Here is a 24,408-nt window from a genome sequence, read left to right as displayed (position 1 = left end):
CAATTCAATGGAGAAGGTCTATTTCCACGCAAGCAACAGTAGTCAAATTTGATATGAACACGCACCGTCGGTTAACACCACAAAGTCAGATGATGTCATGTGCGCGTTTGCGCTAGACCAAAAGGGAAATATCACGCGTCTGCCTGTCACTGTACTTCTGCCTTCAGGGCTTGCTTAAACACCCACAAGAACTTGAATCTTCACTCATTCTCACAATGGCTGAAAAGGAGGCTACAGTTTACATTGTTGATGTTGGGAGGTCGATGGGGGAGCGTCGATATGGCCGTTCCGTTACCGATCTTGAGTGGGCCATGCAATATGTCTGGGACCGCATCACCACTACAGTATGTGAGCTTTCAATTAGGAAGATTCGAAGCTAATCACCGTTTCCAGGTTTCTACTGGTCGGAAGACAGCTACAGTAGGAGTGGTTGCCCTACGGTCTGATGGTAATGATTCAATTGGCAACTATCCTGACTGTGTCTAATCTGTGGATTACAGAGACATCGAATGATCTTCAACATGATGAGAACTTCGCCAATATTTCTGTTTTGTTCAAGATTGGACAGTATGCTATCTCAGTGGACACTTTCAGGCGACTGGCTAATGTTGGTTATCCAGAGTTCTCATGCCTGATATTCGAAGGCTGCGAGATGCAATCAAGCCCAGTCGTACCTACAAGGGCGATGGTACGCAAAGAATCCACATTTCCTATGGAAACCTTTTATTGACATGTTACAGCTCTATCTTCCCTTGTCATTGCTATTCAAATGATCAGCACCTATTGCAAGAAGCTTAAATACAAGCGGGAAATCGTGCTCGTGACCAATGCCACCGGGTTGATTAACAGCGAGGGCCTTGAGCAAATCAAAGAGAAGATTGAAGAAGATAATATCAAGTTGACTGTTCTGTATGTTTGATATGGAATATCGCTGCATACTATGGATTTTGCTGACCCCTTCAGTGGACCCGATTTCGATGATGCGGATTGGGGAGTGAAAGAAGAGGACAAAGACGAGCGGAAGGTAATAAAAACATCCTTTCTGACGGATGCTCATACTAATTTCAACCGCAGGCTGCAAATGAAAACCTGCTTCGGAACTTTGTTGAGGACTGTCGCAACGGCGCATTCGGAACCCTTGATCAAGCTGTCTCTCAATTGGATATCCCTCGTCCAAAAGAGACAAGGAGCATGCCCTCATTTAAAGGCTTTCTCTCGCTCGGTAATGCAGAAAAATTTGAAACAGCCCTCCGCATCCCCGTGGAACGATATTTCAGAACTTACAGTGCCAAACCTCCAACTGCCAGCTCTTTTGTTCCGCGATCAGGCGCCGAGCCAGGACAAGAAGCTTCAGAACAAGCTGACGGTCAAGCGGCAGGTGAACGTGACCCGTTGGTTACTGTAAGGACTTCACGAACGTACCAGATTGATGACGAGTCTGTCCCCGGGGGCAAGGCCGATGTCGAGCGTGATGACCTTGCGAAGGGATATGAGTATGGACGTACGGCTGTGCATATCAGCCAGACAGATGAGAACATTACAACGCTGGAAACTTTCGCGGGTCTAGAACTTATTGGTTTTATCACAAACGAGAAGGTATTTTACTCGGACCTGGTGCTCTGATCACGCTAATCCTGCCATCTAGTATGAACGATACCTGCATATGTCCAATGTCAACGTTATCATCCCACAGAAGGCTCATGATAAAGCCACTCTTGCGCTGTCATCACTCATACATGCACTTTGGGAGTCAGACAGCTACGCCGTAGCTCGACTAGTAACCAAGGAGACCAAGCCGCCGCTCTTAGTCCTGCTTGCGCCATCGATTGAAGCTGATTACGAATGTCTTCTGGAAGTTCAGCTTCCATTTTCAGAAGATGTACGATCATATCGTTTCCCGCCCCTGGATAAGGTTGTCACTGTATCAGGAAAGATTGTCACCGAGCATCGTAACCTGCCGAGCACCACCTTGCAGAAGGCAATGGACGAATATGTCGATAGTATGGAGCTAGACTTGAAAGATGATGACGGGTAAGTCGAACGGTCTCTCACATTATTTCATATCCATCCAGCTAATCCTGATAATCCAGGGATATAATTGAAGGGCTCCCGATCGAGCACTCCTTCTCTCCATTGCTACATCGGATCGAGTCTGCTGTGCGATGGCGAGCCGTCCATCCTAATGACCCCATCCCCGAAGTATCGGAGCAACTCACGAGATTCGCTCATCCACCTGAAGACTTGGTAAACAGGTCCAAACAGCAACTAGAAAATCTCATATCCGCAGCAGATGTCAAGAAAGGTCAGTTTCAATATAATCCGCACACGCAAAACGACTAGCAATTACTAACACAGTCACCTTCCAGTCCCACCCAAAACCAAAGGCCGCAAACGCAATCGCGAAACCGAGAAGCCCCTCTCCGGTCTCGATGTCGACGCCCTTCTCAACCAGGAACCCAAGCGTGCCAAAATATCCCCTGAAAATGCCATTCCGGAATTCAAGCAGCTGCTTTCGCGTGCCGATAACCTTGAGGCCATTCTTGATGCTGTCAACCAGATGGGCGCTATTATCGAAAATCAGATTACACATAGTCTGGGCGATGCTAATTACAATCGTGCTGTTGAAGGCCTTGGGACGATTCGTGAGGAACTAGTTGACTATGAAGAGCCGGCAGCTTACAATGATCTTCTGCGGGGGTTGAAGAAGAAGATTCTTGGTGATGAGCTTGGTGGGGATCGGAAGGAGTTGTGGTGGTTTCTTCGGAAGAGTAAATTGGGGCTCATTGATCGAAATACGTCGGAGAGGTCAGAGGTTACAGAGGAAGAAGCAAATGAGGTAAGTTGGCTCTTTTCAAATGTTACAAGTGTTTGATAATTTACTGACTGTGTTCAGTTCTTGTCTGCTGTTTAACCTTGGATACTGTGTTCAGTACCAATTTGCTTCTAAAAACAGTTTACTACATGAGCGACTCGGAGATTGCTGCATCACGCAAGGGAGTAGTATGTCTACTGCAAAACTTCAATGATAACCAATGCGCCTGTCTGAAATGATTGTACAAGAATAAACATGCAAGTGCTGAAAATCTTGGAAATTGGTAATAATCGCCCGTGCTGGGAATCAGAAATAGAAGCTTGAAAGTAGTCGGCGCCAAATGAACGCTCAGTGGAGAATGAATATAAAGATCAGAATGCATCACACGTATGTACCATATCAACAAAATCAACAAAAAACACGTAAGGAAAATGCAGTGCGTATTCTGCTTAGGAGATCTTGCCGATACGCTTCTTACCAACGTCGAGCTTGGCTTTCAGGCTGGTAATGAGTTAGTAAATACCACACAAAAATCCATGTAATGGGGAATGAGAGACGAACCGATCAGTATCCTCATCAGCCAACTTCAACAACTCGTTCTGCACATTCAACTCCTCGTGAATCGCCGTTCCAAGCTCCCTCTGTCGAATAATAATCTTCATCAACTCCTCAACACTGGCATCTTGATTCAGCATCATCTGCTTCTGCAACTGCAGTACACCCTCGTTATCCAGCTCTCGCGTACGCTCGGTCTCCTTCCCGAGGATCCGTCCAGATTTCGCAGGTGTTCGTCGTCCGTTACTCCCAGAATCCCCTCCGGCATTCAGAAGTGCCTCTTTATCTTGAATCGAGGCAACAGCATGGTCGAGCTTGCTCTTAGTCGCCATAGCATGAGACAGATCTTCCAAGCCGTCCTTTTCTTTACGAGCATTGATAAGCAGGTCCTTTCGACGGCGAAGCTCGCCGTCACCGAGGCTAGGCGTGGCAGAGGAGTTTTTGGATTGCGCACTGCGTCCGCTGAGGTTTTTGAGACCTTCCTCGAGAGTGGAGATCAGAGACCCCGCACGGACTAGACTGCTTTTTGCTTGCGCTGAACTCTCATGCTGTTTCTGCGGGGTTGTCTCCTGGTCTCGGCGTGAGAGGGCGAGGCGGGCATCGTGAAGGTGGGCTTTCAGGTCACGGAAGTAGTCCAGCCAGAGTGTTGGGTCGGTGATTGGGGCGTTGGACGCACTACCTGGGTCTGTAATGGCGGCGTGTAGTCTTGTTGAGGAGTTGGCTGCGCTGGATGATGTGGAGGCGGCTGTGGGTAGGTTCAGGAATGCTCGCCACGCTGGTGAAGTGCGCCAGCGTCCGTCTGGGGACTCGTTGATGGCTCGGATATAATTTTCTAGTCCTATGCGCCGCTCTTCGCGGAAGCGCTCGTTGGAGACGGTCTTTGAGAACCAGGATTTGGCTGGGAGTGGGACTGGAGGTTGAGCATTGGTCTGGCTGATAAGGGTCGCGTGGAATGCTGCGAAGTCGGAGTAACGCTTGGAGACTGTGAAGGATCGGAGAGGGAGACGGAGGGTAATGTGGTAGACTGTGTGTGGGGGAGAAGTGGGGGATAGAGAAGTTGTAGGTATGGCAATCTCTAAATTAGGCGCCATGGTGAGTTGTTAGAAGTTGGAGAAGCTGTGTTCAAGACTTGAGTTAGCAGCATGACGCAACCCGAATGGGTCTAGTCCCACTTCGGTTTAACACCAGCATGTGGTGATCAACCTTACATTAGTAAATTACTGTTCTCAAAATCTTGGTAATTTTGATATTTTGCTAAGTATATGTTAATTTATATTAGCCAGGTTAAGTGCTCTATAACCATTTAGAATGGAGAGCTCAATCTAACCCCTCCGCTACAGGGCTGCTCTAAAGAGGAGATCTAGCGGTATGAGTAGTGGAATCTCTATTTCAGAACCTATTTAAGCGTTAGAAACTGAATTTTTTTATTGGACACCACCGGGAGCTTATTAAGTCTCTTTGCGGATATTATCACAGTCCTACAGGATTCCCTATCATTGTGGATAAAGAGGCGTTGGACTCTGTCTTAGAAGCGAAATCAGCAGATGACTGGAGGGGAATGACAGCCGAGGCCTAAGAGTCAGCGGTGCACGCGATTGTGCTTGATGTGCAATAATTTGACCTATGAGACACTCCCCATGAAGAAGAGGATCTACTAGGAGAGCATTAGGGCTTGACAAAGGTTTTGATATCCCTTATCTATTAAAGTTGATTTTTGATAGGGTCACCCATGCGACTATAGATCACGCCAAGTGTTCATTTATCAGCTAATGATAGTTCTATTCTTAATTATCCTCCTTCTCTTTCCAAAACAGAATATCATAAATCCTCATAAAGTAAAGCATCTAATAAGACACACAGGTACTCTCATCCCCGCAGTAGTATCCATCGCAGCATCCATCTGAACACGGTCCGTTTAAACCTAGAGTATAGATAGTCATTAGTCCATAAGAAGCAAGGATTTAGAAGGGTGTGTTTCTAACTAGAGCATGCAGACGCCGTCGCGGTCATCATAGTAATGGCAATCAATGTGAAGCAACCAGAGAAATTCATTTTGATTTTGGAATACTTGTTGTTTCAGGGTGTTCGGTTTGGTCTCCACGGTATAATTTGATATGAAATGTGAAGAGAAGCAATTGACTGACGAAAAAAAAAATTCCTCCTCGGTTTCGAAGATTGTCCTCCCCTTTATATATTTGAAATCCCAGACCAATTTCACCCGCTCAACATGTGTGGTATGTGTCAAAACCCTTCGCTTTTATCATACTTTCATTATTGCTGTAGACGATCGCCCCTTGCGGGACGTCGCTTGGCTACTCTATTACTGTAGGCTCGAATTCAGCACTTGGTCTAAACCTTGCCATTCCCACAGAACCTATAAGTTGCAAACATCCTTGCATTCCTAAAACCCTTAAACGCCTTTTCAAGACTCTTGTAATATGCACTTGGGAGGCTACGTATGCTATTACATACCGCGCAGTAAAGTAAGGGGCTAAGGTTTTACCCTACTGTTGTCCTATGAGATAGGGCTATCCTAAGTTATATGTGTTTCTGCAGCGAGGGTTATGGCCACAAGACTGGCTGTATCGTCAGCCACCCACGATTTCTGGCTTGTGGCGAACCCGCGACACCTATGACTATTTCGCGCCTTTGTATCGCTACTTTCAATAGCAGCGCACCCGTCGCCGGACTAAGTAGTATATATTCGGATCATGAAATTTTTGTCATTATTCTAGCGTTTCTATACCTAGATCTTGCTCTGATAGAATAAATTGTTCTATTAAAACCCATAGGTTTCTTAACAGCTATCCAAAACATTTAGTATCAATAGAATGAAGTTCATTATGGGAGAACAAGTGGGCAGATACTTATGTAATCAAAGTCATGGGCCATGTTTTCGCCAGTCTTCTTTCTCGAAGCTGGACTTTCCAGATATCGAATTTACGCCATATGACATCGCGGCGATTAACCAAAAGATCATGGATTCAAACAAAATCTTCGAATTGGGGGTATCGTGTCCCTATGAACTCTCATCTTCACCTACAAGATTTCCCGATTGCTGCCTGGCCATCTCCAGCACTTTGATCTCCTCTATTGTTTCACTTCTTCCTAAGAAACCCGCCTTTACGCTCTCGATAGGCAGTGGATCTGGTTTTCTCGAGTATATACTTGCTCAAAGCAACGAAAATGTATCTGTACAGGGAGTGGAAGTGAGCTCGACTGTCAACCGATATATTGCCGAAGAAGATATGCACGTTGTTAGCGGCGCGTGGGGCCTTTATTCCTTTGCTCAACAAGCTACGGCATGGATGTTTGTCTATCCACGCGATCCGAAGCTTATCACTAAATACCTGAACAATTACGGTGATGAAGCTGTAGAATTGATCATCTGGCTCGGACCACGAGTCGATTGGCCTGACTATGAGCCGTGTTTTCGCCGGTCTTCTTTCTCGAAGCTGGACTTTCCGGATATTGGATTAACGCCGTATGAGATCGCGGTGGTTGCCGAAAAATCATGAATCCAAACAAAATTGTCAAATCGGGGGTATCATGTGCCACTCAAATCGAATTATTCAAACCGAATCAGCCCAGACCTCCCGTGAGTCTAACAGGTCGCGCTGACCAAAGAACTCGCCAACCACCGTGATGATCATGTCGAGCATGGCGCGGGTCTGTTTCGCCACGCGTTCCCTATCTGTGTCGGTGGGCTTGTCCTCCGCACTATCCTGCACCCGGGCCTGCAACCGTGCCTTGGCTGCCTCCAGCTCCGCCTGGTCCACAGCATCAGACATATCCGCATCGTTGTCTTTCAAAGGCTCCGGCTGTCTTTTTTCCTCTGTTTCTACTTCTGCGACTGGGCTTCCTGGCTTTGTATCCTCTCCAGCATCCGAGTCTGGCGTTTCCTCGTTTTCCATTCGTGAAATCCCCTCTAACTCCCGGATCTTCTGCAAGATCTTCACGGCTCGTTTTCCAACGTCACGAATTTCGCCCACCTCTTCCGTAGACAATTCCCCAATCTCTCGACACTTGCCCAGTAAGCCCCAGGCCCAGGCACCAATGCGTCGAATCTTCTCGGCGTCCCCACTCCGCAGAATGTCAGACATCATGCGTGCCATGATTTGCAATACCCCAAGTACACTTTCCTGATCCATGCAGGCCAGTTGGACCATCTGTGGATACACAGCCATGACTAGTCGCCTCCATTCTTTGCGTGCAGGTTCGACTTTGCGGGGGAGGCTGATGGGGTGGGTGTCGTCGAGGCCAGCAATCGCTTCAGCTGGAGGTGAACACTTCACGGTAGATCGGAGAAGTACAAAGCGATGTCGGAGAAGGTTATAGTAGGCAGACTGAGCTTCAGGGTACGTGTTTTTGGGGGTAGCAAGTGAAGACCTGATCTCAACCGGAGCGATGTAAGCCTCCTCGCGGTCAAAGAATCCAGAAGGAAAAGAGGTTGCGGATTGTTTAGTGTCGAGTGCACTCAGATTCTGTGTAATGACTGTGTCATCTGTCTTTGATGTCGGTGCAATAAAGAGCGAGGGTAGCGCACTCGCCTCGGATCTAGGGAGTTCACCAATGTCAGGGTATGTTCTTTGCGCATAGGGGGTAACAGGGACTGGGGCACAGATGGCGATATTTAGCAAATTAAAATCGACCAAGAAGATGATAAACATACCTGACCATACGTAGGTACTCCAATCCATCGTCTGGATCGTCATAGCAGAGCTCTTCACTGACATCGTCCAGACCTGGGAACGCGTTTTTCTGACCGTACAAAGGATGGCTGTAAGGCTTCTCATAAGGTGTCGCAGAGGACTTTTCATCACCCTCGTCCTCATATGAGATCCGAGCCCGCTTGGATGACGGGGGCGCCATCGATGCTTTTCGCTTGTCGGGCATTGTGGTGTTGCGTGAGGAAAAGCCGCGAAGCTCCATAGCTTATCAAAGCTTATCTGCTTATCGCCGTCGTTAACTCAAATAACAATTTCATGTGACTTCACTCTACTTGGTTTTGTCTTCGCTATTTATTTGCGTTTTTAGGGGAATTGCTCCACGTACCCTGTATTACTTTTGTACAGGAGCATACATATGGCATCGAGTCAATTACCTGGCTAAAGCATGTTTCCTATAGCCTGCCCAGGTAGCCTTCAGTATACCTACCCTTTGAAAGTACTTTGTAGCGTTAAGTATACCTGCTCCATCTACTCCGTAACCTACTCCAGTATATAATGAGATGATGCAGAGTTTCAATAGAAGAAAGGTCCCAAAGCAGAGTTTATGGATAGAGAACATTTGGGATAGAGAGGATGGGAGCTCATATACTACATGTGACCCGGAAGGGCCGATCCCCTTTTAGGCTAACGCCCCACAATACGCATTTGAGCCCCACTCTGTACCCGTTAAAGTCAAGAACCAAAGAACTAAAGAACCGACCCAAATGCATTTTTCATATCTTATCTACACTAGCAACAAAGCTATTACTTAAGGGCGCAGACGCTGAGGGTCACGAGGGAATAGCGATGCCAACCGTACATTGGGCAGACCAAGGAAGAACATCACAATACGGTTCAGACCAAGACCACCACCGGCGTGGGGAGGGCAGCCTTGGCGGAAAGCGTTGAGGTAGTCCTCGAAACCCTCCTGGGTGGGGTCGAGACCCTTGGAGCGCATGGATGCCTCCAGCTCGTCAATGTTGTTAATACGCTGAGCGCCGGACATAATCTCCTCACCACGCATGAAGAAGTCGTAAGAGTTGGAGAAGCGGGCGTCCTTAGGGTCGGCCTTGGTGTAGAAGGGGCGGACAGCCATGGGGAACTTGTCCAGCACGTAGAAGTCGGTATCGTACTTCTCACGGATGATCTGACCAAGCTGCTTCTCCATGGCGGTGCTGAAGTCGTTCTCGAATCGCTCCTGCTCGGACATGTCAACGCCAGCAGCCTTCAGCAGCTCGACACCGTCCATGTAGTTCAAACGCAGGGCCTTGCCGTCCTTGGGAAGCTTGAAGTCACCAGCCTTGGGGTAGGACTTCTGGATGGTAGCGATCTGGGAGGCGTAGCGGGCCTTAAGCTGGCTCAGAATGAAGACCAGCAGGTCCTCGGCGAACTCCAAAACCTCGTGGTAGTGGTTCTCGAAGGTCTTCTCGAAATCGAGACCGGCAAACTGTGTCCCAATTAGCAATGAAATCTTGTCAATTGAGCCAGGTAATCATACCTCAGTCAAGTGACGGTGAGTGTTGCTGTCCTCGGCACGGAACACGGGGGCAATCTCGAAAACGTTCTCCATGTCACCGGCAATACACATCTGCTTGTACAGCTGCGGGCTCTGGGCCAGGTAACCTTGGCGCTTGAAGTACTTGACCTCGAAGACGTTGCTACCACCCTCAGTGGCAGCACCGACCAGCTTGGGAGTAAAGATCCATCGCGAGCCGCTCTTGATCATGTACTCAGCAAAGAGCTCCGCGACACCACTGGAGATCCAGGTGATCGCCTGGCTAGTCTCGGTTTGCAGATCCAGAACACGGTTGTCGAGACGGGTCTTGAGAGTGACGATGGGAGCACCGGCCTCGTCAAGCTCGTTCTCCTTCTCTTCGGTAGGGGGCGGGCGCTCGGCATCCTTGACCTGCATGGGCAGCATCTGCGCAGCCTCGGAGATCATGTAGACCTTGCGGATGTGAAGCTCAAGGTTCTGGAGGGTCGCGGATGAGATAGGAGTCTCTGGCTTCTTCACAATACCAGTAACCTGGATGATAGAGTTGACATTCAATCCACCAGTGTACTTGATCATCTGGCGAGAAATGGGCTCGTGGAGCGCAATGACGGCCTGGACCTTCTGACCCTGCTGGCGCAACATCAAGAATGCCAGCTTGGCACTCTGGACACGCGCATTGTCGACACGTGCGACAACGGTAACCTCCTTCTCATAAGAATCTTCTGTCAATTGACTGAATCGGACGGAAGTGATAACATCCTCGGTCTCGGGGAGCGGGCCGTAGAGATCCTTGGCTGTGTCGTTGGCCTCCTGGGCGGCGGCCTGTGCCTTCTCCTGTGCAGCTCGGGCAGCAGCCTTCTCAGCCTTGGCCTTCTCCTTCGCAGCCTTCTTGGCAGCGTTCTTGCTGGCGTTCTTGGTCTCGCCCTCAGCGGCGGGAGCGGCCGCGGGGGTCTCCTCAGGCTTGGGTCGGGTGGGCAACTCAGAGTCCGCCATGATGCTGATGCAAAAAGGTCAGTGGGTCTGGATCTAGATAATTAGGGGGATACCAATACGGTGGAGAGCTTGGTTACCTTAATGATGGATTGATATCTTGCCACGGGCAATCCACTTGAGTCAACACTTTGAGTCACCCCGCGGCAGGCCGCATATTGCCCTAAGCCCTAGGAGGGGTGATGATCACATGACCCGATGACATACTTCATGCCTGATAAACCAGGACGAACGAATGATCTATAATCTCAATGCGAGGGATAATTTCAGCGGATGAATTGGATATACCCGATATATGTACACTATAATTCAAGTTCAAGGCGCCGTGTGTATGCTTATATTCACATTATTCAATCAAGCGCTGTGCATATCACCCTGCCGGTTCAAAATGCAGACAAATCAGCAAGACCACTTCGAGGTCTTCAGAGCCCACTCTACACCCTTCTGAACATCATCTGCGATGGTCGTGGGGATCCAAGCGGGTTCACCGCCAGGGTAAACCCCAGTGCGGACCAATATGGACTGCCATTTGCTTCCGTATCCACTGCGGTAGGAGTTTGCGCCCCGAATATCCGACTCTGGGTTGTCACCAACCATATACACATGCTGCAGCGGTGGGAGATCAGCTGCATCTCCGAAAATCTTGGATCGGTTCTGAAGCAGCTGTCGCTCAGCAAATTCGTAGGTTCCTTGGTAAGGCTTTCCGATCACAGTCTTTTTCAATTCAATGCCCTTGCTTGGCCCGCCTGTAGTCGCGGCCCAGACACCTTCCAGTGCCTCGCGGAATCCACCCTGACCAAGGCGGGGTAAGGGATAGGCGGCCGCCCAGTATAAATCTGGATTGGAGAAGTACAGATGGGGCTGACCATCCTGTTGGTACCCGTGATTGGGAAGGTCTGTCTTGCCATTCTTCTCCGACAGTGTACCCACGTGTCCCTGGCGTGAGAGCATAATGTCCATAATGACCTGCGTATCCATACCCCAGTCTCGGGGATCATTGAAAACAAAGACTGCGTCGATTTTCAAGCCCTTATTCGGATCTGTTGGGTCAATTGGTTTAGGGAGAGGTCTCGCGAATGTCTTGTAATAATCGGAGAAGTTCTTAGAGAATGGCCAAATGGATGGGTTGTCCATGAAGATGTCTCCAGGGGTCACGACATTCTTAAATCCATACCTATATCAATCTTTTAGCGAAGTGACCCTGGGGGAGGAATGGAGCTATATTATTGACGTACTGTTCCGCGACGCGCCGACAATTATCTCCATCACCTCCAGCCACCAAAACACATTTGTTCTCCAGCGCGCTTGTCTCATCTGTCCCTTTCACTAGTGCTGCAAAAGGGGAGTGGCTCTGTACGATATCAGACGCATCCAGTGGCACGTTCAGCTTCTCGCTAATCTCAGCCACTCGCGCCGTCTCGTGTTTGCCGCCGCCATTGGTGAGGAGGATAAAAGGAATGCCTTGCTTTTTCAGGAGAGCCAATGATTCGGCAGCACCAGGGATAGGCTTAGAAGCTCGCAGTAGAACACCATCGATACTAAGGCATAGAGTCAGAATTGGCAATTCAGGCCGTAATTGTATGCATACATCATCATCCCTACTCACTCAAAGGCAAAAGCAAAATTGGGGACCTGGCTAGAGCTGGCCGTTTGAATTAAGCGACGGCCATTACTGCAACGCGAAGATCGCTGCAGTAGGCTAAATGCGCGCAAAACAGGTTGAGGTCTCATTCTGGAGTGGCTTGGTCGAAGTTGCAGAAGGTTGAAAGGGGAGAACCCGATCGAGTGTGATATCATGCCTCCATGAGTGCCCCACACGGCCGAAAGGGCCGAAGCCGGTAGTATTTTGATGCCTTAAAAATCGGGGTGTTAAACTTCATTGTTACTAGTAACCAAGTACTAGTCAGTATAGACCACTCTGAGCTTGTCAACCCGAGGCTATAGTCACTACAGAGTAGCAAAATATGCCTTTTTTTTCGGGATACACTGCCGATCTCTCTGATATCATTATTGGTTATCTCTTGAATGTATTGTACTGGGTTGTATTTGACAAGAGTATGATCGTTTCAGAGTAGCTAAACATACTATATGAAACTGAATTGGCTGGGATTTACTCAATATTTATATGTTGGGTATTACACTTACAAGTATACCCCTCACCTTTTCCTCAATGACGGGGTGCTTCCCTTGTCAAGTATCGCTTTTCTTTCGATTCATGATAAGTTGATGATTAGTAGTAGAAGTATAGAAGTGAGGTAAGGCTAGTGTCATGGTATTTTGGTATTTTTGGTTTCTTCGCGTTCTGCACCGACTTGGACACCTGAACTTCAAGGCATTAAATTACGTAGCCCCACTAGTTATTCAATGTCCTTCGCCTCAGATTATTTTATATCATTAGCTTCCCTCCACGCTTTGCCTTTTCTTTTTTCTCTCTGATATCTCTCACTTTATTTCTTATATTTTGTTCCTGGTAACCTCTTCAGGCATCTGTGTTCCTGAGCAACGCATCTTCCTTCCACACAAAACACTACGGAACCTCCAAGGATCAGGGATTAAACACCTCTACCTACCTCTACACGTAGGTGAAAGATATTCTGGCCTAAGCTGGAAGCATGCTTCGTGATTTATTCAAGCTTCTGGACTTGTCTCAGCAACTATCGTATCACTCAGTTTATCCTGTGATCTCGACATATGCTTCACACGACAAAAACCTCTAAGAGCCAGGGTTTGAACGCCTCCAAGGACTATACCTTGGCCTACCTGGTTAGTTTCCTAGATAATTAGGTAACATATCCAGTCCGGGATAAAGAGCGTAAGACCCATCATGACATCCACGGAAACCAATTATCTTCCTACGGAGATAGTGGTACTGATTGCGGAGTACCTCTACGATCTTGATCTTTATATCCAGAAGGATACCCTCAATACCCTCGCACAAGCCCTTCTGAGGAGGCAAACCGCTTTGTTCAACTTTTGCCTGGTAAATCATCAGTGGTACTCAGTGGGGATTGATATTTTATATCGCGAACCTAGCCTGTCAAACGGTGACAATTTTCTAAAATTCACCCAAACGGTGTGTCCGAAGCCACATACCAGATTAAAAACCAAGACCAAATCCGATATTGGATCAATAATTCGATCTCTGGATTTGGGTCAACTGGTCCATCAAAGCTCGAACAGTATAACTGCACGACTTCTCAGCAAGGCCAGTGAGAACTTGACCAACTTTATAGCCCCTCGAGTGTCATTTTCGTGAGTACAACCTTATCTCCAAGTAGCCTGGGATGAAGCTTGTACCTAACCATTAACAAGTCTCAATGGCCTAGCATCTCTCACAAAGTGCCAGAAGCTCGTAAGCCTGGACCTTAGCCGAGTGGGTGATTCCTCGATTACATTCCCGCAATTGAAGAAGACCGTCAGCAAACTCGGGAATCTTGAAGATCTTGCACTGCCGATCTATGTCCCGCTCACCGAAACTGGTTCGACTACCGGTTCATGGCCTGGGAAACTCCGGAAAATGACAATCGGCGGGTACATCAATGAGCAGCTGATGGAAAGTTTCGACTGGCCGACCAACTTAACGGACCTGTGCCTGTCGAAGTGCAAAAATGCCAACGTCGATCTCATGGCGACCATCTTAGAGAATGAGTCTCTATGGGGAAATCTGCGGAATTTCACCGTTGAGTCGGATTGCAGATTCACCGAGACAGATCTGGCTGTCACAGGCGTCCTGCAGAACTTATACGCTCTCGAACGCCTCCAGATACCTGCACATTTTGCCCGACATTTACTTCTTCTTGAGGAATACCCAGTCATAACCATACCTTTTCGGGACCTTTCTCTCACTGAGCCTGCTCGTGACTACCCTTGCGATGCCTTCTTCTCCACGGATCTATTGGAATCCCTGGAATCAGGCACTCTGAAGGGAATTTGGTCCCTTAGTCTCCCGTCTTCATTTCTCAGTCTATATAATTTGGACCAGCAAAAGTTTGATGATGTTATATTCGACCATCTGGACAATATTGATGATCAAGAGCTGGACGAGTGGGGTCCGGACTTGGGTTTTCGAGTTTGGAGATGACTTGTCAATCTTTCAAATGGCTGCGAGTTGTGACAATTGTGTTCTCTAAGCGCCATACAGCATCAATATACCCGGCGTTGCCATAGCGAATTGATTCCAAAAATGTATACTCGAGGTCTTACTGTATCGAATAGGTAAAAGATGCTTTTCATGCAGACTATGTATCTCAATCTATTCGAGACAACTAAACCAAGCACAAAACAAATACGGCAGGCTGGACAGCACCAGGAAAAGCGACCCCCCAATTTTGTAGTGAGCTTCATGGGACTCGTCAAGACCAACAAAATTGCGCCGCAGAAGCACAGTGAGGATGGGGGAAACAAATAGAGACCTTGAAATAACAGAAACATAGGATAGCAGGGCTTCGCGTGGACAGGAGCAAATGGGAGAAAAGAGAAAATAACCAAATCCTCATGTCTACTACAATTTGCTATAAAGAGAAAAAAGGAAAATAAGTTAAGACATTAAGTGACAGATGCGAGCACCGCAGCAGCAACGCCCTCCTCTTCTGCCCGGACCGTGATCTTGGTTGTGACGCCACTCTTGCTGGAGTAAGCCATCTTGATGAGAGAGGCCACTCTGCCGCCGGAGACAGTCTTGCCGAAAAGCTTGAGAGTGTGGGTGCTGTTGTTGAGAGCGACATCGCTACCTTCCAGGGGTTGGAGGGACAATGCAGAAATGAGTTGCTCGGTGGCATCTGATAGATTGTTAGTGTGTCTTGGAAAATTGGGCTGAAAGGGGTAAACATACCAACAATGCCCTTCATGTTGCTTAGTTGTAAAGTCTCGCTCTCTTCCTCGCCGTTAGCTCCAGTCTGTTCCCAGACGTGGTCGAAGCTGCCAGCGAATGCAGGAATGACGTAGTCGCTTCCAGTAAGCTCGAGGTCTTCCACCTGGTACTCGTCATCGTAGCCCTCCTCTTCCGGTTCGCCAGTAGTAGGATCGATCTCCTTGCTGGTGAACTTAAGGTTGTTGGTAAAAGAGGTAATAGGGACGCTGTGCTCGCCACCAAGCTTCTTGAATGCCACATAGACGACACCAGGCTCATTGGGCATGAGCTTAGGAGCGGGAATTATGAAGTCGTCCTCTAGGACATCATCCTCGGATGGTGAGGCAACCACGGTAACGTTCCCAAGGACAGTATCGGGGAGGGTGTTCTTGATATCGTACTGCACAACAACGTGCTCCTTGAAGATGTGCTTGACAGCAGTGACAACGTACTCGGTCTCGCTTTCTGAAAGCTCGACAGGTGCGGAGGACTTGAGCAAGGTACCGTACTCCTTGATATCTGGAATCTGCAAAAGCTGCTCGGCGTATTTTTGGGTAGCAGCAGCAGTGGCTGCCTCGGCAACTCCGTTCGACTTGCCCTTGGGAGGACCGGCCGAAGGAGCCTTGAGAGTGGGTGTGGCTGTTGTGAGCTTCTTGGTCCGCTCCTCGGCCAAGGCCTGCTCGTGGGAGACAACGGGGACGGAAGCAACATCGAAGGCCGCAGCGAATGTCTGCTTGTCGTTCGAGGTCACATACATAACGAGCTGGTGCTCAAAGGTGGAAAGGGAGTACATGGAATCTGAAGTTGTCAGTATAAATAAAGTACTTGGAAAACCGTAGCTGGAATGCCTACCGTTCTTAATGAATGCACTGGCTGTGTCATCTTCGGCGCTCATCAACCGAAGGTTGAGGGCAGCACGATCGCGCACCTCATCATCGGTATCATCAAGGCAGCGGGTAAGCAGAACATGCACACTGGACTTGACTTCAAGGTCCTTCTGGCCAACACCAAACTTGGCCAATGCAGTCACGGCAGCGGCGCGGACAATGGCGTTCTCCAAAACAACACGGTTATAGATGTAACGGATGTACTTAGTGGGGTGAGAAGTCTTAGGGCCCTCAACACCAAGCAGATGCAGGACACGAACGGACAACTTAGTGAATTCGCAGTCCTCGATAAACTCGCAAAGATGAGCGAGAGCTAGGCAGACTGTTAGACTCGAAAACCAATAGTTCAAATAAATAAACAAACTTACCATCTTCCTTGCTGTCAGGAACAAACTTGATTAAATCGAACATGCTCTCCACAACAGTACGCTTGAACTCGTAGCCACCCTCGTCGCGCAGAATGCCACTGAGGAAGACCAGCATGCCAGCCTGCTTGCTAGGGAACTTCAGACACAATGTGCGGATAGCCTCAACGATAGTAATCTTGAACTCATCGGTGATATCGGCCATGAAGCCCGAGATCTGCTTCATGAGACGGTCAACACTGGCTTCGTTACCAGTCTTGAGCAGGGTAGTAATGGCGAATGTGGCGATAGAGCGGTTGGAGTTTGAAATGAGCGATTCGATATCGGGGTTGCACACGTTGACGACGTGCGGCTTGAAGGAGGCGAAGTTGTGGAGAATGCGAATAGCAGCGAACTTCGTGATCGATCGAGGAGAAGACAGGAACAGCTGCAGAACGTGAACGGCCTGGGAAGCTTCGGCGTCGGTGACATCCCGCAACTCGCAAATAGCCTTTGCGGCCTCAAAGTTGACCATCTCGTGCTTGTGACGGAGCCAGCCATCCAGCATCTGCACCATGGGCTTCCGGAGACCAGGGTCCTCCTCCGCCAGCTTGGCGGCCAGACGAACCAGCAGGACCAAAGCTGCCGGGCTCTTTACCACACCAGCTGCACCGTACTGCTGAACCATCTTTACCAATGCCATGCGATCAGGAGAACGCATCTGATACAGCAGACCAATTGCGTGATACTGGGTCATGAAGTTGGAATTAGAGATAGCATGAGCCTGGGAGCCAGATGAGAAGCCCAGGAAACCAGTCGATTGCTTCGAAGACGAAGCAGCTTCCTGGGTTTCGCTTTGCCATCTCCGAACAACGTCGCGCGCGATGGGGAGGAGGTGGTACGAGGAGACCAGGGCGGCGGAGGAGACCGAGGGAGTCTTGTCGACAATGGCAGTCTTGATGAGTCGCTCAATACCCTGCACAGTTGATCCATCAATGATGCGACAGAGTGCTCGGATAGCGTTGGCCCGATACAAGACGTCGCTTCCGACCGCGGTATCCTTCATGATGATACTAGTCGACATAATCACATCTTCTGCAGTGTTTGCCAGCTCCTTCAAGATTAGATACACCATCTGTCGCAAAGACGGGTCCTTATTCTGGAACAGCTTGGAAATGCCGAAGAAAAGGGTCGTGGCTTCGTTTGTGGGGAACTGCTCCCCGGTGAAGAGGAGGACCGCAATCTTGGTCAATAATGTACGGCATGTTCGCGGCGAGATAGGGGAGGAGTTGAAAAGTCGAGCTGAAAGAATTGGTCTGTTAGTCCGGTGCCCGTTGGGCAAGGGGAGGGGGGGGGAAGGTGGTGAGCCGCAACAGCCAGGGGTCATGGCCATTTGCCATTGATTGGCGTACCATCTTGGAATACGGAGGTCCGATCAAGCTTGATCATGACCTGGTCCGCATCTTCATCCTTCTTCATGTAACTCATTTTGCCCAGGTGCTGGGATTGCACCAGCGGAATGTACTTCGCGATCGATCGGTAGTCGGGGATTCAACGGGAGGAAGGACACAGTAGCAGCAGGGAGAGCGGTGTAGGCAGCTACAGCATTCGCGTAACTTATACCCCCAAGGAGAAGAAAAGAAAAGTAGAGAAAAAAGAGGGAGAAGAGGTGGTGTTGGAATCGCAACCTCGAGCTCCACGATCACTTGTTTATGGAGTAAAGTTGAATGGTGGCCTTCCGTGTGTTTGGCTGACCCGGGCAAACACTGCAAACAGGTGGCATCATGGACTCACAATACTCTTTTGCCTGATCCAACTTCTCTTCTCCTACACTTAACTACTTATAATTGGAGATTTCTTTCAGTTCTTCATTCCTATTCATTCGTCATGGAGGTCGAAGTCAATCCCAACGAGGATACTGAATGGTATGGTCCCACTACCACCCACATCATGCCCGCATCCCCCGCGCTCCGTTGGAGCTATTTGTGAACAGGGTCTAATTGTGATTGTGCTCTATACAGGAACGATATTCTTCGCCAACATGGAATCATCCCAGAGAAACCCAAAGATCCAGAACCCATGATCCAAGAAGCCCTGATCGCGGCTGAGCATAGGGCATACGAGAACCGCTTGGAGGACAAGGATCTGGATGAACTTGCCGCACTGGAGGAAGAGGAGGACGAGGGTTTCCTCGAGCAATACCGGTAGGTGATCAATATCTATGGTTTTGCCATTTCAATACAAACTATGGGCCACTATATATATAATATTCTGAGGCTGCATGCTGAGCTCCAAGTAGCCAAAAACGCCTCGCCGAAATCAGCACCCTCCAAAAAACCAGCCTTTTCAACCAAGTGTACCCTCTCCAGAAAGTCGACTACGGCAGAGAAGTAACCGATGCCTCCAAAGAAGCATTTGTTCTGGTCAATCTCACATCCCAAGGCGCCAACGTCGAGTCGCGTGTTTTGACTGAGCTGTGGCGACAATTGGCGGCCAAGTATGGCGATATTAAGTTCTGCGAGATTCGTGCCGACATGTGCATTGAGGGGTATCCAGAGCGGAACACGCCCACTATTCTTGTTTACAAGGATACTGAGATTCGGAGACAATTGGTTACTCTGCGGGAACTGAAGGGCGTGCGGACTAAGCTTGAAGGTGAGTGTTTACTATTAATCTTACTTCACTTGACGTGCTTCGGACTGACTTTGGCAATAGATTTGGAACGGCTGCTCATTGAAATTGGAGCGCTGAAGGAGGGCGACATGCGTCTCAAGAAGCATGATGATGAAGATGACTACAAGTCCAAGGACGATGACCTTAACGTTGAGGATTATGATGATGACTGGGATTAATTGCTTTCACACTTAACTCTGCGATCAACCCAGACTGTTATGATTTGATGTGTACATTATGAAATACGCTCAAACAAAGCGAAACAATCCTTACCACCGCGCCGACTTGGGATGGATTTGAATAAAACAAAGAAATATCGAACGACCTGGTAGTTGAACACTCCCTCGAGGCGCATTCATGACGATTGTGATCATTCCTTGCGCTGTTGATTACGTATCCATCAAATTGACAATGCAAGATATATTATTAACATTCAAGTGTCAATACCGCAGCATCCATTTGCAAAGGCCACAGCATAACGTGTTTGGAATCTTGGATGCAGCAGCAAAGAATGTCCATATCCAAAATAAAGTACAAAATCAAAACCAAAGCGCCAAAAGAAAAGATCAACCCTTCAACTACCTGCACATGTGCAGCCAGGTAGATCCATCGCCCCGCTCCCAGTAATTTCGTATATGCAACCCAAGTGCTCCAAGCGTGAAACCCGAAAAGACGCCAATTGAAAAAGGCAGCAAATGGCCCTAAAAAAACAAAAAGACATAGACTCATTATTTATACCGTAGACAAAGTGCTCAAGATGCAATCAAATTAGATCAACTCATCCCGATCAGCAGCACTCGCCTCGATAGCCCTCCTTACCTCCCCCTCCTTAAAAGCAGGCCCTTGCCCATTACACTGAGCCAACCCCTTAAGCCGATCCGCAATATCCCCAATATCTACCTGCCCCGCCTTAAAGAGCTCATGACCCTGGATAAAATCCCACGTAGCACCGGCATCAAGCAATCTCTCCCCAGTCATTTCACACACCATAACCCGATGTGAAGCCGGCGGTGCAGTGGCACTGCTTCCTGGTGCAGGACCCCACCCGGAGCCCTCGGGCATCAAAGTGGAATAGAAGTCTGTGGGGGTGTATTTCATCGGACCTGTGACTGCGGGCTGTTCTTGTGCGCTGGCGGGGTTGTGAGAGCCACCACCATTCATGGAGCCGGATGTTGCGCGAAGGATTTCATTTTCTGTAGCGAATTTGGCAAGTTCACGCTTGAGGCGCTCATTGTCTGCTTGAAGGGTACTGGAGGCTTCGGCCAGGGAGTGAACTTTGTCTTCGAGGTCTTTGACATGACGCTCTTTTCGCTCGCGGAAGGCTCGTTGACTATATATCAGTATGTCAATAAGTTGATAAAAGCCGTTGTATCGATGATTGTCTTGTATTTTGTGCAGTCAAGATTAGGTATGGGGATATTCATCACATACGCTGCACGATTTTGCGCCTTGCGCTTGCTTTGCGCCGGAGTCATGGAATCCTTCTCCTCGCTACTACTGCGAGTCATGCCATCTGCAAAATGATTTTCATCGCCGTCGATCGAAGACGGGTCGAGCTTTGAATTGTTGCCATAGTCATTACTCGAGGAGACGGAGTGCTTGGTGAAAGAGTCCGGGGGTGAATGCGGTGGCGGGACAAAAGATGAGGGGTCGATACGCAAAGTGTTTTCCAGGCCGGGGAAATATTGGTTATAGGCATTCTGGTCTCCATGTTAGAATATGGTACAATCTCACAACAGATCATCCGTATATCAAAATAGGGTGATCGGAGTCCGTACCACGGGAAATGGGTTGTGTAGGGCGTCGTCGGATTGGTGCGGTGCTTGATCGGGGGTTGGCAGCCCGTACATTGAGTAGGGGTGGGATTGCTGGCCATGATAGTTGTAGTCCATCTTGCTGCGATGGTAGGAAGGCTGACTTTTATTGATTTGAAGGTGGAAAGGAAGGGGAGAGTCGGAGAGGATGATTCTCGTTCGGGGGAAGATTTCAGTTTGGGCGTCTGGCAGATTTCATGGGGTTCTTTGTGAACCAAGTCTTTCTGACCGATTCTTTTAGATTTCATAGAGTCTCGACACGCCACCACGTCTACTAATTAAAGCCTCACTATATCTACTATTTGAAATATTCCTTGAACTATCGACTTTCTCAAAAAAACTTCCAAAAAAACTCAACCTCGGATTATTAAACATTATCAAACATGTTAGACAACAAGTGGAGTCTGGTCCGTGCATGGAACGCCCAGAACGGGGGGCGAATCGACTTGATGATCTCACCTAAACTCACCGCAGAGAACGAGAAGACGGATTTTAAGAACTTTTGAGGGTAAAAAGCATTTTGATATTAGATGCGAATAAGCTATAGCGAACTTCGCAAGATCTGATCGGGATCTGCCAGGACTGTATAGTACTGGCAGTTTGATACTCCAGGTAGCACTGGAACGCACCAATCTCAAAATGCAATTGTGAATGATATGAGTATGCAGTTGGGAAAAGAAATTCGAAAGAATGCTAGAAACATAAAACATGCAAATCGACGCGAAACCTCCCCGGAAGCGACCCTATCCATTTTTCCGTCGCCAAGTACCAAACGAGATTAGACCTTCTCCGAGAACAACCATAGGCCACCTGAAGTAAGAACTCTTGCAAAGAGCCACAAGAATTCCAAGCCGGTCAAACGCTCGGAGAAAGTCACGTTCTCCACCACTTCCACCCTCTAGACTGAATCACAGTCTTCTCCTCGTCCCCATACGGCGTCGATTTGCAGTAATAAAAATTTCATAAAAGGGGTAGGGGTAAAAATCAAAAACAATCTGGGTTAAGAGGAATGCTGGGAACACAAATTGATGGGGAGCGCATGTGAATGCGAGATCCAGGGAATCCAGTGCAAGCGATCATAGCAACAGAAGCATAACGTTCTGTTTCCACGGTTAACGCCGTCATTTGCATCTCCAGTCCAGTCAATTCGGTCATTTGCGAGGTTGTTGAAAAGGAAAGTAGCTGTCGCAAAGAACCGAATGAGGGAAGACATAAGAATAGCCACCATATCAAAAGCGCTTCGAGACTGATCGGTCTGTCCCGAGGGAGCGGGTTCACAGATCCGAAAATGAAGAAAGCAGTCGTCAGGAATGTAAAGGCCACGCAAGGCAGCTAGACAAAACACTGAGGGGTCGAAAGAGCTGAAGTCGAAGTATGATCGAAAACGGGGTAGAAGGGCGGTTAGAGAGATTGCAGAATGAGGATCCAAGGAGAAAAAAAAGGGAAATCCGAGAAGGTCGAGAGCAAGGAGTCACGTCCATGGCGAGTTGACAGTGGGCGTCCCGGGTTTCTTCAAAGGTTGTTGTGTGCATGCAGGAGAGAACTGGAGGGAGAGAAAAGAAGAAGCCAAATCAACATCCCCAGTCTCTCCGCAAGTACTCCACGATTAATACCATTGTGCCCCCGTTCCATCGTCCCGCTTCGAACGACTATCAGAAGGTCCATAAGCACCTAGAGCAGCGCCCTTAGAGGCAGAACGCAGCCTAACGCCGAAGACTATGCGATTAGTCAGATTCAGAACGAAAGGGTCCTCCACGCCAGCGTCACAGCAGAAAAACACCAAACGTAAGAGGGTAAAGAGAAGGGGTTCCCTACTCGGAACCAGGTTTCATAGTACTCACATCCTGTCACTTCCTCCCACGGCACGGTTGGTGTCCGGAGTGTTGTCGAGGGTGCCACGGTCAATGACCTTGCGGCGCTGGCCCGAGATGGCACTGGGCTTGGCGGCAGCGCCACCGGCTATGGGGCCGGCAGCAGGAGCACCCTGACGGCGTGCGGCTTCTTCGTCCTTGTCCTTCTTGGTAGCATCAACGATCATGGCGGCGTTCTTCTGGTACTTGTAGACAGTCCAGTCGAACACATAGTCGTACTGGAAGGATTCACGAACGAAGAGATCACGGAAAATCTTGCGGAGGTAGGAGTAATCCGGCTTGTCATCGAAGCGGAGCGAGCGGGTGTAGTTCAAGTAAATGGCGAATTCGTTGGGGAAGCCACGGCACAGGACCTCGGTGGGGGTGGTCATCTTCTTCTCCATAATGCGGTCGTACTTCTGCTTCTTGGTAGCAGCCTTCAGGCCCTGCCAGGGCAAAGAGCCACGGCAGAAGTAGAGCATCACGTAACCGAGAGACTCCATGTCATCACGGCGAGACTGCTCGACACCCAAGTGGGTGTTGATACTGGCATAACGGGCAGTACCAGTAAGGTTCTTGTTCTCACGGTACGGGATGTGGAAGTGGGTCTTGGGATCGCGGTACTTCTTGGCCAGACCAAAATCGATCACATTAACTTGGTTACCACGCTTGCCAATACCCATGAGGAAGTTGTCAGGCTTGATATCACGGTGGATGAACGACTTGGCGTGGATGTACTCGATACGGGAAATAAGCTGGTCGGCGAGAAGGAGAACGGTCTTGAGCGAGAACTTGCGGTTACAGAAGTTGAACAAGTCCTCCAGACTGGGGCCCAGCAGATCAATAACCATGGCATTGTAGTCACACTCGGTACCGAACCAGCGGACGAAGGGGATACCGACACCGCCGGCAAGAGACTTGTAGACACGAGCCTCATATTCGAGCTGGGGGTGCTTGGCCTTGACGCTCTCCAGCTTGATGGCAATCTCCTCACCGGAGATAATGTTGGTACCTAATTTTGGAAATCAGCCCTTGTCATGCAGGAAAGCCACAATGATACGACTCAGATACATACCCAAGTAGATGTCACCGAAACTACCGCTACCGATCTTACGGCCAATACGGTACTTGTTACCGACACGCAAATCCTGTGTGTGATGTCAGCACTTGGGGGCCAACAGAGGTGATTTTGACGCGTTTCCGAGAGAAAACACCCCTTGCCCATGATTTGGGCGAGGGTTGACAAATAGATCGCGGGTATATGACGGGAAAAGGAAGGGAGGTCGTTAGGGAGGATTGGGCACTCACCATGGTCGTCATGTTGGATGGATTGTAGTGGCACAGCGTTTAGCCGTGCAGAAGGATCGAAAGCTATCGGTGTCAGTGGTTAGAATGTCGAAGACAGTTCACAATGAGCAGAATAATAGACT

The 24,408-nt window shown here is 48.8% G+C and overlaps 11 protein-coding genes across 11 annotated transcripts; 4 read left to right on the top strand and 7 right to left on the bottom strand.

The window, feature by feature from the left end:
- Window positions 1-215: 215 nt before the first annotated feature.
- On the top strand, window positions 216-2,911 carry N7520_008652 (ATP-dependent DNA helicase 2 subunit KU80; the record flags this gene model as incomplete). The annotated part of the gene is made up of 11 exons (XM_057142586.1): window positions 216-344; window positions 394-448; window positions 501-567; window positions 621-688; window positions 741-909; window positions 964-1,024; window positions 1,075-1,596; window positions 1,646-2,031; window positions 2,091-2,302; window positions 2,367-2,836; window positions 2,894-2,911. The coding sequence occupies 11 exons, from the start codon at window positions 216-218 to the stop codon at window positions 2,909-2,911; spliced, it is 2,157 nt and encodes a 718-aa protein (XP_056991874.1).
- Window positions 2,912-3,261: 350 nt separating this feature from the next.
- Window positions 3,262-4,458, bottom strand: N7520_008651 (Qc-SNARE protein; the record flags this gene model as incomplete). Its single annotated transcript, XM_057142585.1, has 2 exons — window positions 3,262-3,313; window positions 3,374-4,458. 2 exons carry the CDS (start codon window positions 4,456-4,458, stop codon window positions 3,262-3,264), a joined length of 1,137 nt encoding a protein of 378 aa, XP_056991873.1.
- A 1,887-nt stretch (window positions 4,459-6,345) lies between these two features.
- Window positions 6,346-6,885, top strand: N7520_008650 (uncharacterized protein; the record flags this gene model as incomplete). The annotated part of the gene is made up of 1 exon (XM_057142584.1): window positions 6,346-6,885. The coding sequence occupies one exon, from the start codon at window positions 6,346-6,348 to the stop codon at window positions 6,883-6,885; it is 540 nt and encodes a 179-aa protein (XP_056991872.1).
- Window positions 6,886-6,939: 54 nt separating this feature from the next.
- Window positions 6,940-8,263, bottom strand: N7520_008649 (SIP1 domain-containing protein; the record flags this gene model as incomplete). The annotated part of the gene is made up of 2 exons (XM_057142583.1): window positions 6,940-7,924; window positions 8,040-8,263. 2 exons carry the CDS (start codon window positions 8,261-8,263, stop codon window positions 6,940-6,942), a joined length of 1,209 nt encoding a protein of 402 aa, XP_056991871.1.
- A 582-nt stretch (window positions 8,264-8,845) lies between these two features.
- Window positions 8,846-10,564, bottom strand: dps1 (putative aspartyl-tRNA synthetase Dps1; the record flags this gene model as incomplete). Its single annotated transcript, XM_057142582.1, has 2 exons — window positions 8,846-9,523; window positions 9,575-10,564. The coding sequence occupies 2 exons, from the start codon at window positions 10,562-10,564 to the stop codon at window positions 8,846-8,848; spliced, it is 1,668 nt and encodes a 555-aa protein (XP_056991870.1).
- A 396-nt stretch (window positions 10,565-10,960) lies between these two features.
- On the bottom strand, window positions 10,961-12,292 carry N7520_008647 (putative HAD superfamily hydrolase; the record flags this gene model as incomplete). The annotated part of the gene is made up of 3 exons (XM_057142581.1): window positions 10,961-11,735; window positions 11,797-12,099; window positions 12,168-12,292. The coding sequence occupies 3 exons, from the start codon at window positions 12,290-12,292 to the stop codon at window positions 10,961-10,963; spliced, it is 1,203 nt and encodes a 400-aa protein (XP_056991869.1).
- Window positions 12,293-13,385: 1,093 nt separating this feature from the next.
- N7520_008646 (F-box domain protein) lies at window positions 13,386-14,642 on the top strand (the record flags this gene model as incomplete). Its single annotated transcript, XM_057142580.1, has 3 exons — window positions 13,386-13,555; window positions 13,763-13,813; window positions 13,874-14,642. The coding sequence occupies 3 exons, from the start codon at window positions 13,386-13,388 to the stop codon at window positions 14,640-14,642; spliced, it is 990 nt and encodes a 329-aa protein (XP_056991868.1).
- A 464-nt stretch (window positions 14,643-15,106) lies between these two features.
- On the bottom strand, window positions 15,107-18,129 carry N7520_008645 (coatomer subunit gamma; the record flags this gene model as incomplete). The annotated part of the gene is made up of 5 exons (XM_057142579.1): window positions 15,107-15,339; window positions 15,393-16,208; window positions 16,263-16,610; window positions 16,666-17,943; window positions 18,054-18,129. The coding sequence occupies 5 exons, from the start codon at window positions 18,127-18,129 to the stop codon at window positions 15,107-15,109; spliced, it is 2,751 nt and encodes a 916-aa protein (XP_056991867.1).
- Window positions 18,130-18,528: 399 nt separating this feature from the next.
- N7520_008644 (phosducin family protein) lies at window positions 18,529-19,493 on the top strand (the record flags this gene model as incomplete). The annotated part of the gene is made up of 4 exons (XM_057142578.1): window positions 18,529-18,566; window positions 18,663-18,845; window positions 18,941-19,296; window positions 19,357-19,493. 4 exons carry the CDS (start codon window positions 18,529-18,531, stop codon window positions 19,491-19,493), a joined length of 714 nt encoding a protein of 237 aa, XP_056991866.1.
- A 589-nt stretch (window positions 19,494-20,082) lies between these two features.
- rsmA (putative bZIP transcription factor (Fcr3)) lies at window positions 20,083-21,206 on the bottom strand (the record flags this gene model as incomplete). Its single annotated transcript, XM_057142577.1, has 3 exons — window positions 20,083-20,644; window positions 20,746-21,014; window positions 21,093-21,206. The coding sequence occupies 3 exons, from the start codon at window positions 21,204-21,206 to the stop codon at window positions 20,083-20,085; spliced, it is 945 nt and encodes a 314-aa protein (XP_056991865.1).
- Window positions 21,207-22,831: 1,625 nt separating this feature from the next.
- Window positions 22,832-24,298, bottom strand: N7520_008642 (casein kinase 1 family protein; the record flags this gene model as incomplete). Its single annotated transcript, XM_057142576.1, has 4 exons — window positions 22,832-22,844; window positions 22,970-23,990; window positions 24,054-24,126; window positions 24,287-24,298. The coding sequence occupies 4 exons, from the start codon at window positions 24,296-24,298 to the stop codon at window positions 22,832-22,834; spliced, it is 1,119 nt and encodes a 372-aa protein (XP_056991864.1).
- Between the last annotated feature and the right edge of the window lie 110 nt (window positions 24,299-24,408).

The sequence above is a fragment of the Penicillium odoratum genome, assembly GCF_028828045.1.
Source record: "Penicillium odoratum strain IBT 22623 chromosome Unknown utg000006l_segment0_segment0, whole genome shotgun sequence".
NCBI classification, from domain to species: domain Eukaryota; kingdom Fungi; phylum Ascomycota; class Eurotiomycetes; order Eurotiales; family Aspergillaceae; genus Penicillium; species Penicillium odoratum.
The sequence above is the reverse complement of the archived record's forward strand: the minus strand, read 5'-3'. Positions and strand labels throughout refer to the sequence as shown.